This window comes from Zea mays, chromosome 3 (genome assembly GCF_902167145.1).
Source record: "Zea mays cultivar B73 chromosome 3, Zm-B73-REFERENCE-NAM-5.0, whole genome shotgun sequence".
Lineage (NCBI taxonomy): Eukaryota > Viridiplantae > Streptophyta > Magnoliopsida > Poales > Poaceae > Zea > Zea mays.
In genome coordinates, this window is record NC_050098.1 from 232,191,663 (window position 1) to 232,205,494 (window position 13,832).

At 44.6% G+C, this 13,832-nt stretch overlaps 1 protein-coding gene and 1 pseudogene across 1 annotated transcript; both read left to right on the forward strand.

Moving 5' to 3' along the window:
• Window positions 1–720: 720 nt before the first annotated feature.
• On the forward strand, window positions 721–9,116 carry LOC103652629 (cysteine-rich receptor-like protein kinase 2). The gene is made up of 7 exons (XM_008678169.4): window positions 721–1,906; window positions 2,852–2,980; window positions 6,474–6,610; window positions 6,718–6,928; window positions 7,499–7,733; window positions 7,854–8,004; window positions 8,567–9,116. The coding sequence occupies exons 1-7, from the start codon at window positions 1,129–1,131 to the stop codon at window positions 8,891–8,893; spliced, it is 1,968 nt and encodes a 655-aa protein (XP_008676391.1). The 5' UTR covers window positions 721–1,128; the 3' UTR covers window positions 8,894–9,116.
• A 759-nt stretch (window positions 9,117–9,875) lies between these two features.
• LOC103652630 (uncharacterized) lies at window positions 9,876–12,661 on the forward strand (annotated as a pseudogene).
• Window positions 12,662–13,832: the final 1,171 nt, after the last annotated feature.

Sequence of the window (13,832 nt, forward strand, 5' to 3'; positions counted from 1 at the left end):
CTCCCTCTTTAAATAGAGGGGTGATGGAGAGATTGGGCTCTCTTAGCACTTGCGGAAACTTAAACACTTAGAGCTAATTTGGGAACCCTATTTTCTCAAGGATTTTTCATTTTTCAAAGAAAAATTATTTTATTTTCCTTAGAAAAATAGGAATCCCTTGAAAAGATAGGTTTCCAAACTAACCCTGCAAGCCTAATTTCTCCTCCTCTCTCTTGTGCATTTCATGTAATGCAACTTTAGAGAGGTGTAGAGTGGTCCTATAATTGCTGATGTGTACTGATAAGATTTTAGGGTTTGGGGGGGGGGGGGGGGGGGCAGTTTCTTATGCATTTTACTCTAAAATATTTTTTTACTTAAATAGCTTGCCGAATAATGATTTCAATTAATCAAGTCATTTAATAAATTTATCGATCTTATTTTCTAACAGATCGAAATCGACTATGATTCTTCCACTGCTGCTGTTGATTTCGGTACCGGTCTAGCTGAAACCCGACTTGCCCCGGAGTCAGGACCGCGGAGGAGCCTGCCAGCTCCAGCGGCTTGGCCATCGCCATCGCCGTTGCAGACTTGCTGTCGAGAGCCACCATCTTGCCTGGGGTGTGGCCAACGCGGCACGTAGACGCACAGGTGGCGTACTCGGACAGTGCCGGTCGGCGAGGTTGGTGAGGTCGGCGCTTCAGACACAAGCTATGTGCGGATGAGGGGCCGTCGATCACCTGTCCTCGACAGACGCCTGATCAAGATCACGGTCAATCAACAATCCGCTGCTTGCTGCTTGCCGCAAACGTGAGAATCCGCTGCTTGCTGCTAGGCGCTAGCAATCTCCCGCAGCCCGGTCATGGAGGTGGACTCGGCATCACGGTGGTGGCCTCCGCTGTCGCCTTCGTGGCGCTCATTAATTGGCCCTGCGCGCTCGCGCTGGTCGGCATCGGCACGCCGCCGCCGGGAGACTTCTGTCCGCTCCTCCCGCAGGACGCAATCCTTCTCAAAAATCAACCTTTCCAAACTAGACAAATCAGCTCGACCGCTCTCCCCACGTGTGCAACTCTCCACGCTCCTCAGCCCAGTTCCCGACTCCCCGCGTCCGGCACCACCGCGCAACTCCGTTCCCGTTTCGTGCCACACACCATGGTGCCGCTGCCGCTCCAACCCCGCCTCGTCCTCGCGCTCACCATCCTCCTCGCGCTCTGCTCCGCGACGTCCGCCGACCCGCGCACGTCCGTGGCGGGGCAGACGTGCGCGCCGGGCACGGCCGTCTCCGGCTCCGCGCTGGCCGACAACTTCGTGCCGGCCATGGACGAGCTCAACACCAACGTCAGCGCGCACGGCTTCGGCACCTCCGCCGTGGGCTCGGGCCCCAACACGGTGTTCGGCCTCGGCCAGTGCTTCCGCGACCTCTCCTCCGTTGACTGCAAGCTCTGCTTCGCCGAGGTGCGGTCGCTGCTACCCAAGTGCTACCCGCGCGTCGGGGGCCGCCTCTACCTCGACGGCTGCTTCGGCCGGTACGGCAACTACTCCTTCTTCGGGGAGGCCCTGGACGCCGCCAGCGACGCCCGCGTCTGCGGGACGGCCGCCGAGGGGAACTACACTGGCGCCGACCCGCGGGCGTTCGGGGACGCCGTGCGCGCCGTGCTGGCCAACGTCACCGCGGCGGCGGAGGCTCCGGGGAGCCAGGGGTTCGGGGCGGGGTCCGCGGCGGTCGGGGGCGCCACGGCGTTCGCGATCGCGCAGTGCTGGGAGACCCTCAACGGCACCGCGTGCGCTCAGTGCCTCCGCGCGGCGTCGGCCGCAGTGGCGCCGTGCGCGCCGGCCGCGGAGGGGCGCGCGCTTTTTGCCGGCTGTTACCTCCGCTACTCCACCAGACAATTCTGGAATGTCAACGCCACGGCGGGATCGAGCTCGTCAGGTACGACAATTCAAATTCCGAAACCACATCATTTTCAATGCTGACCACACTCAGCGTATAATCACGTTATTCTTTATGTCGTGTGGAAAGTCACTCGAAGGAACTCATGGTTAATCAACCTAACTTTATTGACGGGAAGTGTTGGGACTGTAAAATTTGTCAAAAACCACCAACTAACAGACCGGTTTCCTTTGCTTTGACCAGAGTATTTTGCTAGTTTTCCTTTGCGTTGACAGGGTATTTGCTACTTTTCTCAATGGTTACTAGTTACTGCTACTAGAAAGAAAGCCGTCAAAGTTGCTGCAACGTCAGTGCATATGTAAAGAATAGCCTAGTTAAACACTTGACGATTTTTCACACATGAATGATTCTTGTTTAACTTGACATTCTCACAAAATACCTAATACTATATTATTTTTTTTATTGTTGAATAAAGGTGCGCCACAGATTGTCCCTCCATAGTCCTTACCTTAAATTGTCCCTCCGTAGTCCTTACCTTAAATCGTTCCTCCTTAGAGCAACTCCAGTAGTTCTCTAAAAAACTTCCTAAATCAATAATTTAGGTAGTTAACATAAAAACTATTCTCCAACAGTTCTCTAAATAAACTTTCTAAATTTAACAACTTGTCATCTAACCTCATTTTCTCTCTACATTTAGCAACCATTTAACAACTCCCTAAACAAAAATATTGACTACATTATGTAGTTTTTGTGACTTATTTTTTTATGTGGATAGATACAAAACAAAATTACAACCTATATTTAGAGAACTATTGGAGAACTCACATTTTTTTACTCCAAAAGTCATTTAGCAACTTCTTAAATCTATGATTTAGAGAGCTAAAATTTACATAACTATTGGAGTTGCTCTATGTCCTTACCTTAATGTCCACCTTTCATTTGTTTTTCTTGTTTCCCTTAAAATAACTTCTTGCTAAAATGCAGGAAACAGTGGCATTCTGTGGATATGGCTGGGTTCATTTCTTGGTGCTCTTGCAATTGTTCTCGTCATTGCTTTTTTGGCATGGAAGAAAAGAATTCTTAGCAGGGATAAAGGGTGCAACTCCTTCATAGGTGAGTGTGGGAAAATAGAATTGGTGGGATAATTGTTGTATTGCATTGAGCCTCATGGGCTGATTATATAGATTACTAACACCCCACATGAGTAGACAATGGAGTACTATTCCTATTTACTCTAACTTCCATCATAGTCACAACTAGAGTGTCGTAGACAGTGGGACGGGAGAAGAAGCTGACAAGCTAACATCCTCCCATGGTCATAACAGTTGATGTGTCACGGATGTGGTAGCCCTTTGTGTCAATGTCTAGATAACCAAGCATGAGGGCAGAGGAGCCATGGTCAAGGATGTCGTGGGTCAATGTAGCAGTCGAGGCAAATGATGTTGACATGACGCCACATGCGCAAAGAGGTGCCATGTGGTGATGACGGAGACACGTCAAATTAGTCATTGCGGAAAGGGGGCAATGCTGAGGTCGGCATAGTCAGGGCCATTGAGGAAATAGGTGAAGACATCGATGCAATCGAGGGAGAGTCTATAATTAAGCTACCATGGACGAAGTGTGCACTTAGGGTTTCCATGATCATGAACACATCGTAGACGAAGGTACGCAACAATGTTGCCAATAATGAATGTATGATGTAGAGGGCCCCAACAGACATCGTAGTCTGAGGAACCAATAGAGAAGGTCTTGACAACAATTGCAATGCGTAGAACAACGAGGTGGAAGGTGTTGACGTAGCAAGTGGTTTTTGGAGTAGACGAAGTAGGTGGAGAAGAGACAAAAATGTTGAAGATGTGGTTGCAATGGATAAACAAGAAATTGTGTAAAGGTGGACCCGTCTAACCTGAAGGTGTGCAGTTTGAGTAGACAAGCCTGTCTAGAGGCAGCGGTCCGGATGCATGGTACGACGGTAGTGGTAGAGTTCAATGTTGGCAATGAAGAACTCAAATATCTTGACAAATGCCTTGTGTAGACAGAGGTGCATCAAAGATTGTGCAACACAGTCGTCGATACACAGGACAAAATGATGTAGATATTATAGCGAAGCAGACATGCGGGCAATGATATTGTGTCCTAACGAGGTGACACAATAGCATTCCTCTTCCTTAAAGAAGATGTTTGTAGTAGTACTTGCGAGCAGATAGGACACAATGATGTTGATACAATAGCGAAGCAGACATGCGGGCAATGATGTTGCGAGCTAACCAGGTGACACAATAACATTCCTGTTTCTCAGAGAAGATGTGTGTAGTAGTACTTGGCAATGGACATCACAAGAATCAGGTGGATCACGTAGAATTGGTTGTACATACACTCAAGGTGGATCGACAATTGAAGAACTCAACAGAGGAATCCCGATTTGTGGTGGCGATGAAGAATCGAGGATGTAGATGTGTGGATGGGATGACCGAGAAGCGATGTGGGAAGGCGCCCCTTCAACATCCCATGCTCGACAAGGTTGCACAGTTGAAGATGTAGATGATGGTGTAGTCAATGTGATAGTTGCCTAGAGGGGGATGAATAGGCAACACCTGAAAAGTCAATACTTAAAACAAAACTTTATCCTGATTTTTTGTTAGAATGAGAGAGAATATAAACCGAGTGAGAGAAAAGAGTTCTCTTGCACTTGTTGCTCTTATAGATGCGGAATTAATTTGGAGAGCAAATCAAGTGACTTACAATGATAACTAGAAACAAGAGAACTTAGAGGGAAAGAGAGAAGAATAAATTGCAATGATCCAACAAAAAGTAAAGAACACAAGAAGACACATGCTTTGTTTTACCAAGGTTCAGTTCTAAAGAACCTACGTCCCCGTTAAGGTGTCCCAAGAACGGGGTCTCTCTCAACTCTCTCAAGATATCTCAATGATCAAGCTTGAGCTCTCAGATCCTGTAGAATGAGAGACAGAGTCTCCACAATGCACTCTACAGACTTGAAGCCTCTTTCTAGCCTTTACAGTAGAGTATCACTCACACAAGAGCAAGAAACACAGTAACATAACACCAAGAATGCAGATCGCAAGAGCGCACTCTCCCTAGAATGACTATCTCTACTCAAATTGGGTGCTCGGATCTCTTTGAATGGCTTGAAGGTGTTGCACAAATGTTTTGAAATGATGCACAACTCTAGTGGTGTTTGGTGCCCAAGACCAACTGAGTTGAAGTTCAAACTGAGTAATCTTATTTAAATTGATTTGACTTTCCTTAAGTGTGTTTTTTACTTAGACAATCATTTCTAGTGACTGTCCAATTAGTCTAAGTCATGAAACTTACCTTTTTTAATTCCTTCAACTTAGTTTTCTATTTTAGTTCAACCTTTACTCGAAAAACACCTTTTCCAATATGGTTACTTCTCAATCCCTCTAAGGTGCTAAAAAACATTTCTAAGGGCATTTAGAACACATCCAAGTATATAAACCACTCAGAGTATACCTTATCCAAAATATGTCCTTCTTAACCTTAGATTGAGCTATTGTGTTGAGTTGAATTCCTCAATTTGACACTTATGAACATGCAAGCACATACTTAGCAAATTAGTTAGATCTTAGGGTTGTGTTGGTCATTAACCACAAAAAACAAACTAGAAATGGCATATAGCACATTTTTGTTTCAGGATGTCGAAGTAGGTATGGACGGTGGATGACTCAATCTCGATCAATGATCGGACAAACCAAAAAAAGGTTACAAGCATCAACAGATTAGAACAAGTGATGGTGGAGGGTGAAGAGGTAGCCCAATGAGAGGTGTCCTCTAGCGATGCACGCAACATGACCCACTGGCGGGCTCCTGCACAAATCAGATAGATCTCAACAACGTAGGAGAGAGCAGTGGTGCAGGGGCGATGTGGGTCAGCGACTGTGTAGGAGGCGCCGAAGCATATGGTCAGGGTACGACCTGCTCGGTCTCCACCATGACGGCGCAGGGACAATTCATGGCTAGGCCGAGCCACCACCATGGTGGCACAGGGACAAGACATGGTCCAACAACGGAAATCGGGACAAAGGTCGCCGCAGAGGAGGTAGATGATCTGTTGCTGCGATCCACACTAGAACAACGACGAGGATGGCAGATCAATAGGATTCAACGCCTGAAGGTGGCGCTGCCCACAATGGAGATCGATCTCTTGCCGGGGACACACAACGCGGAAGTTGTTGGTGGCTAGAGATAGGGTCTTAATCTAGATTCTTGATACCATTTAGGATAATAGAGTTGGTGGGGTAATCGTTATATTGCATTGGGCCTCATGGGCTAACTATATAAAGTATATATGACTAACACCCTATGCTTAGTAACTAGGTTCCTGAATCGATGGAATCGAGGAACTGGAACGTGGTAAGCGGTATGCTACTAAACCTAGGTTTTAACAATATGGGAACGATATTGTTCCCATATTCCCGGAATGAGAAACGTGGCCAAGTTCCACGTTCTCGGTTTCCAAGACCCCACGTGGGTAGACAATATGATACTATTTCTATTTACTCTAACAGTTTGTATATTTGGATATTTTCTTCTTCGTACCTGATATATCTTTAATGAACTACAGATATGTATGGAGATGGACTCTCCATCAGAATTGCACAGTCCAGTTTGAATTTTAAATATGAAGAGTTAAGAAAAGCAACAAATTATTTTGATCCATCAAACAAACTTGGTCAAGGAAGTTATGGGGCTGTATACAAGGTATAAAAGGTTTATCTTATCTGAGATGTTAGTTTGAGTTTATGAGCAATGGGTTAAAGATGAAACTTGAACTTTCAGATATTGACCCCAAGATTCCAACTCTGTAGGCTGTTCTTATGGATGGAAAAGAAGTAGCTGTCAAGAGACTATTCCTAAATACAAGGCAGTGGGCTGATCAGTTTTTCAATGAAGTCGACCTAATAAGTCAAGTTCGTCATAAGAATCTAGTTAAGTTACTTGGCTGCAGCATGAATGGTCCAGAGAGTTTGCTTGTTTATGAATACTACTTCAACAAGAGCCTTGATCTCTTCTTGTTTGGTAAGCCCATGATGTGATGCTGTCTGTCACTAATGTTGTTTCATTTTATTTACTTTTTGGCAATACTGCTTGAAGAGTGTCAAATTAAGATCGAGAATGACCAGCATTTCGTGGGTCAATTTTTTTAGTATCTTGTTGGGTTATTTTAAAAAAGGGAATCAAGGGTAATCTTGTCATTCTTTCTGTCAATGTAAGAGTAGGCTTCACTCATAAATTAGCTCTGCCTTGCCAATCTTTTAAATTGCCATTTTTTTGCCAAAGTAAAAAAAGCGACAAAAGCTATCATTGTGTGTGTTTTAATGTTAAAAAAGCAAGTATATAACAGAATTCATGTTTGAAGAAACTGTCCTACTTCATGTTTTGATAGTAAAACATAATTAATCTGATCCTTTCAAGTTTTGCCTAGAATTTGCTCTTTTTTTGCCGTTTCTTTTACAGAAAATTAGAATGGGTGTTTTAAAATTGCAATAACCAATTGTTTTTTTTTTCTCGAGACGCGCAGGAGAACTGCGCCCCATTATATATTAAGCAGAAGAAAATAGAAAAAAACAACTTATGATATTCTTTCAGGTACAAGTCATAGAGGAAATTTAACCTGGGATCTCAGGGTCGATATCATTCAAGGCATTGCCGAGGGGCTCTCTTATCTCCACGAGGAGTCAGAAATACGGATTATTCACCGAGATATCAAAGCCAGTAATATTCTATTGGATGATAAATTGAAACCTAAAATAACCGACTTTGGCCTTGCAAGAGCTTTTGGAGAAGACGTTACTCATCTTACCACTGGTGTTGCTGGAACATTGTAAGATCCTTTATCGTATTCACAGAAGTATTTACAGGGCTTTTAATTCTGTTGTTATGTCAAATGTTAATGGTGCAATTTGAGGTTCTAAACTGGACTCACAAAGTAAGTGCCTTGCAGAGGCTACATGGCTCCTGAATACATAGTGCATGGGCATTTGACAGAGAAAGCCGATGTCTTCAGCTATGGTGTTCTTGTTCTCGAGATTGTAACGGGGAAAAGATGTAGCAACTCAAATGGTTCACACGGAGGACAGGTTTTGTTAACAAAGGTACTACTATGATGTGATTGACCTCACTATTGAATTTGCTTGCTTTCTGTTATGATTCATATGATGTTTCCAAAAACGTGCTGGCATTCAATCTAGTTGTCCATTTATATTTACATAAGAGGTAGAAATTCATCCAAAATCTGATTATGAGAAGAATTGGAGACTGATTACGGTCTGGGTAGAAGATTTGTACCTTAGCAGGTTCATAATGGCACGTAGTGGCATCTATCGTTGTTCATTAGTAGAAAATTGAGAAGACTTCTTTGCTGAAATAGCATTTTGGCCTATTTGTTATGTTAAAACCATTTTAAATTCTTTATATTAGGAAAAATTTCAGAAACAGAAGTTCTAAACATGAATTTCCAGATTTAGGTGCAATTCACTCGCAGCATTCATATTTGCATCTTTGTTGAAGGAAAGAGGAGTACAGGTGTAGTCAGCCTTAGAAACAAATCACTCTTCAAGGCGAAGTGACCAAATAATAAAACAAATTACCAGTCCATTTACTTGACCATTCCAAGTTCCAGCTATAAATATGAATAATAATTTCTTTAAATTAAAGGTATGGAAACAGTACAAGGACAACAGAGTCGAGATGATTGTTGATCGAAGCATCTATGAAGACTCTATCAGGGATGAGATCATGCATATACTGCAGATTGGACTGCTATGTACACAAGCAAATCCTGATGACAGGCCTACAATGGGGAAGGTGGTGGAGCTGCTGAGAAACCACAGGAATGCTTTGGAGATTGTCTTGAGTGACCCTCCATTTCTGAACGTCGATGCTGTTGAGGACATCAAAGAAGGGGAACATTCACGGTTACTGTCCTCAAATTCTGCTCCGTCACTGTCAGGCTCGTCCCGATCTTACTTAAGTGGGAGATAATCTTGGTTATTTTTCCCTAGTTCTCAAGAGAAATATATTTAAGAGTTTGTACAGTTATGTGTGATGTAAAATGATCGTGTTAGACTGGAGGGCACCACCACAATTGTACATAAATATTTTGTCCCACCATAATTGTACATAAATACAAGTGAGTTCATGTGACTTTTGCCATATAAATTTATATGATCCTCTTAATGAATCAAGCTAATAACCCATTGATGAATTTTGCATATCTAACTGTTTTCCTTTATCGTGTAACCAGTGGTACTTTGTGTAAATCGGTATTGTTTAGATTCCAATAATCACACGTGGTCTTCTTTATAGATAAAATTGGCATGCATACACATTATTATGTTTAATTAATTAAAGTAATTAATGAATGAAAATATAAATTTGCACTATGCTGGTACTTTTGTTTGTGCATTTAACTTGTACTTGGAACTCACAATCAAATTCGAATTAGGAAAGAAATTCAAAACAGAAAAAGAAAAGAGAAAGCGGTTCCTAAGCTGAAACCCACACCCGCGCGGCCCAGCACACCCCTCCACACCCGCACGACCCATCTTGTCCACACACCCGCGCGGCCCAACAAAACAAATCGACGCCGACACCTGGGACCCGCGAACCAGCTTCTGCACACCGCATTTGGTCGCTTACGGCGGGTGGGTCCGCATCCTCATTACTTCTTGTTAAAAGCCTCTAGAAATTGGAAGTCTGTCCGCGCTTCACGTGGCTTTGTCCATTTCCGCACTGACGCGTGTCGATGTATGCCCATCCTCAGACCCGAATTTTTTCTTCAATTCGACAGAGTCCGTTCGCATCCACGTCCACCTCTCCCTCTCCGGTCCACTGCACTTCGCGAGCTACAGGACGGCTCCCTCGCATACTCCCCACGCCGTCGCCGCTCGACGGAGCCAGGCTCACCCCCACTCCACAGCAAGGTGTCAGCACCTATCGTGGTCAACTCTATCTTCGTCTCCCCATGCGTGCTCGCCAGATCCCCTCTGTCTCCAGTCCACCACCGTGGTCGGGCCCGCTCGCCTCCTCCGTCGACCTCATCCGCTGCCTCCCTTCCTCCTTGTCGTCGCCGTCGTCAGCCACGGCCCCACCTCCAGCCCCTTCGTCTCTCACATCCTCCTTCTCCCCTTCTCCGACCCCGTCTTCCGGCACGCCTCCGTCCCGCTCCCGTTCGTGAGCGAGAGGGCAGCTTATGTGTTATTTCAGGCAGTGTAAATTTGTCAGTTCCGATGTGGGAAAAGAATTTTTGCACTGATGCTTGTGCTATCCCCTGGGCTAAACTGTGTGAGACCAAGAGATTGATGTCTCTGTACAAAAGTGTGGTTGATTGGGATGATTCGGCTGCATTAGAAGCCTTCAATGATGCAAAGGCGCGCTTCTGCGCTATATATCATGGTCAACATTATGATATCTGAAAGGGAATTAGGCTGACACCTAGTTCCTATATAATTTTGGTGGTTGAATTGCCCAACACAAATCTTTGGACTAACTAGTTTGCCCAAGTGTATAAATTATACAGGTGTAAAAGGTTCACACTCAGCCAATAAAAAGACCAAGTTTTGGATTCAATAAAGGAGCAAAGGGGCAACCGAAGGCACCCCTGGTCTGGCGCACCGGACTGTCCGGTGTGCCACCGGACAGTGAACAGTACCTGTCCGGTGCACCAGGGGACTCAGACTCAAACTCTTCACCCTCGGGAATTCTCGGAAGCCGGCGCGCTATAATTCACCGGACTGTCCGGTGTGCACCGGACATGTCCGGTGCTCCAAGGAAGCGCGGTCTCCAGAACTCGCCAGCCTCGGGTTCGCGCGGCAGCCGCTCCGCTAAAATTCACCGGACTGTCCGGTGTGCACCGGACTGTCCGGTGTGCCAGCGGAGCAACGGTCATCTTCGCGCCAACGGTCGACTCTGACAGTAAACAGTGCAGAACAGTACACGCGGCAGAAGTCAGAGCAGAGGATCAGAGAGGCACCGGACTGTCCGGTGTGCACCGGACTGTCCGGTGCCACATGAGGACAAAGCCTCCAACGGTCGACCAGCTCCAATCTCAACGGATAGGATGACGTGGCTGGGGCACCGGACATGTCCGGTGTGCACCGGACTGTCCGGTGCGCCCATCGCCAGCAGCTTCTCCAACGGCTACAAAATTGGATGGTGGCTATAAATACCACCCCAACCGGCCACTTCAATGTGAGGGAGTCCAAGCAACATTCCAAGTCATCTAGTTGACATACTCAAGCCCTCCCAACCACCTATATTCATTGATCCATCCTATACACAAGATTTAGTCCACTACAACCAACACAAGTGCCACAAAAGAGAGAGCAAGCAATTGAGAGCTACTCAATTGAATTTAGCCCTAGCGCCTTGTGAGATTCATTGAGAGATAGTGTGTGCTACATCTTTGTGTTCATTTGCGCGTGGAGTTTTTGACTCCCATTCGAACTTCCTCCAAAGTGTTGGAGGCTTGTAAAAGCTAGCAAGAGACACCAAAGATTGTGGTGGTCCTTGTGGGATCAAGAGTGATCCTTGAGAAGAAGAAGAGCTCGCCGATCCTTGTGTGATCGGGAGAGAGAGGGAAAGGGTTGAAAAAGACCCGTCCTTAAGTGGACTCCTCAACGGGGACTAGGCCTTCGAGGGCCGAACCTCGGTAAAACAAATCACCCGTGTTCATTGTGCTTTTGCTTGTGATTTGTTTGCTTTCCCTTACTCTAAGTTCTCTTGCACTATTCTTTGCTCATATCATTTGGTGTGGCTTCAAGTTAAAATCTCATTTAAGTGAAGCAACACTCCGCAAGAAAAGAACTTGAGTTAGTGCTCTTTTTCATCTAAGCTTTCTTGCTTTGTTATCATAGAACTATTAGTTGTATTGATTTATCACTTCCGCATTATTTGAAAGCTATACTCTTTACTAGCAAGAACTTAGTTTTTATACTCCGATAATTGTTCATCTTGTTCTAACCACTAATCAAAGGATCTAGTTGGGGGATAAAGTTTTAATTTTCAGGTTTCGCCTATCCACCCCCCCCTCTAGGCGACTTTCAATATCCCTTTGCCTGACCCAGACATGTTTATTGATATAATCAACCCAGATGAGTATGTTGATCCTGAATTGGTGGCTGATCTGGAGAAGTCACGTCGTCGCGTTCCCAGAAAAGATGATGGTGTTCCTGATGTCTGGGAGTCTTTTATTTTCTCCGATAAGCCAGTTCCAGTTATAGGATGGGTGACACGGAGACCAGTTTCACTGATGGCCAGCAGGTCTCTGTAAATTGGGACAATCAACTAAAACACTCAGTTGAAGGAAATCATAAATAGATGACGGCAAATTGGGATTATTCAGTCAAGCGACCTGCTCAAACAGTATGGTCAGCAAAACTCAGGGAAACAGCAGGATCAAACCAGCAGCCAGGGGAGCAGACGAATTCTTGCATTAGCCTCTCGATTATGAGGGATGGTTCCCAGGATGCTTGGAAGCATGATTACGGCTGGGATCCTACAGCTATTCAGACCGATCTATGGGACAACCATCAAGGTAGCTATGAGGTGCCTGATGGCCAGGGTGTGCCATATGGACACTGGACTCACTGGAGAAGGCGAAACAACGACTCGGGTAGAAGAAACACCAGGAATAGTGGAGGCCCCATCAGCTCAAAACCAATGAAATCAAAGGACCAAACGGATGAACACAACGTTGCAATCAATGGTTGGAGGAACTGCCGAGTAAGGAATGGTGTGTATTATTACTGATATGTGCATCGAGTGTCATCTTTGGTTTTAGTTTTGAGCGCAAACCACCATCAGCAAAAGAATTTACAACCTGCATGGAGTAGGATGAATAACATCGTTACAGATTATTTATGCCATAGTAACAATAAATCAAAGGGACATGACAATGAAGATCAGGTAAAGAACCTTGGATAGACTAATACCTCTTTTCCTTCTCTTGATGTGCTCTCCTTTGGGATTAATATCAGTGGCCAGTCGATATTGTGGTCACCTGAGAGCTCCTGTGGGGACTAGTGCTTAGATCAAAGATTTTTAGACATAAGGAACGAACTGTCTAGATGGTTTAAAACAAGTATTCCAATGACATAGTCTATATTTGCGGTTTGGTTGAAAATTATCCAAGTTTTGTTAATTTGTTGTTTCCTTCAATGCTTGTGAGCAACTGAGCGCTGCTAATAGTTTGTGATATTGGTCTGTATGCAGGGAAGCATTGCAGGGCTGAATATCCCTAGGTCACAAATTTTATCTTATGGATTCTTGCAGAGTTTCCTGTTGTTGCATGTGACATTCCTGAAGGTATAGAAAATACATTTCAGTTGCTTTTTTGCATGTTTTTTATTTTTCAAATCAGCACAACTACATGGGTTTTACAATCCAACCATTTGGTAGTACTGCAGATGGCGTGAAACTACTTCTTTACTAGATATAAATTGGAAATTACAGTTTGCTATGGTGAATTGTCTATCAAACTGGCGGATCACAAAACCGAGTCTTTTAGCTTTATGTTGAATTTTCCAGTAATTTCTTATCAGCTAAGGTGGTGGTTTACTCTTTATAGTAATTGGAACTGCTTTTGCTCTGAGCATACTGTTCAGGATCCCAGTATAGTGTGGTGATCTAATAAGACTCAACACTCTACACTCTATTTTTGCTGTTACTACAATAATATGGGGTAAGACTGTTTCGGCTTACATGTCCAAGTATTTCTCATTGCGGATCGAAATTCTATTAAAAGCAGCTTTATTAACAGATAATATAGACAAGATCATCAATACGACGCCATTGTATACCAGCCCGACTTTTTAGTGCCGATCATACTTGTTTGCAACAATTATGATGCCAGTAAATTTGGTTTTTTTTGGGAAGAAACACAAATCGAACAAATGTTTGTGCAATTAGATAAAAAGTTCGC

Coding starts and splice junctions, on each gene's coding strand:
- LOC103652629 (XM_008678169.4), top strand. CDS start 1,129: ATGGTGCCGCTGCCGCTCCAACCCCGCCTCGTCCTCGCGCTCACCATC. Junction 1,907..2,851: donor GGCGGGATCGAGCTCGTCAG/GTACGACAATTC, acceptor GCTAAAATGCAG/GAAACAGTGGCATTCTGTGG. Junction 2,981..6,473: donor AGGGTGCAACTCCTTCATAG/GTGAGTGTGGGA, acceptor AATGAACTACAG/ATATGTATGGAGATGGACTC.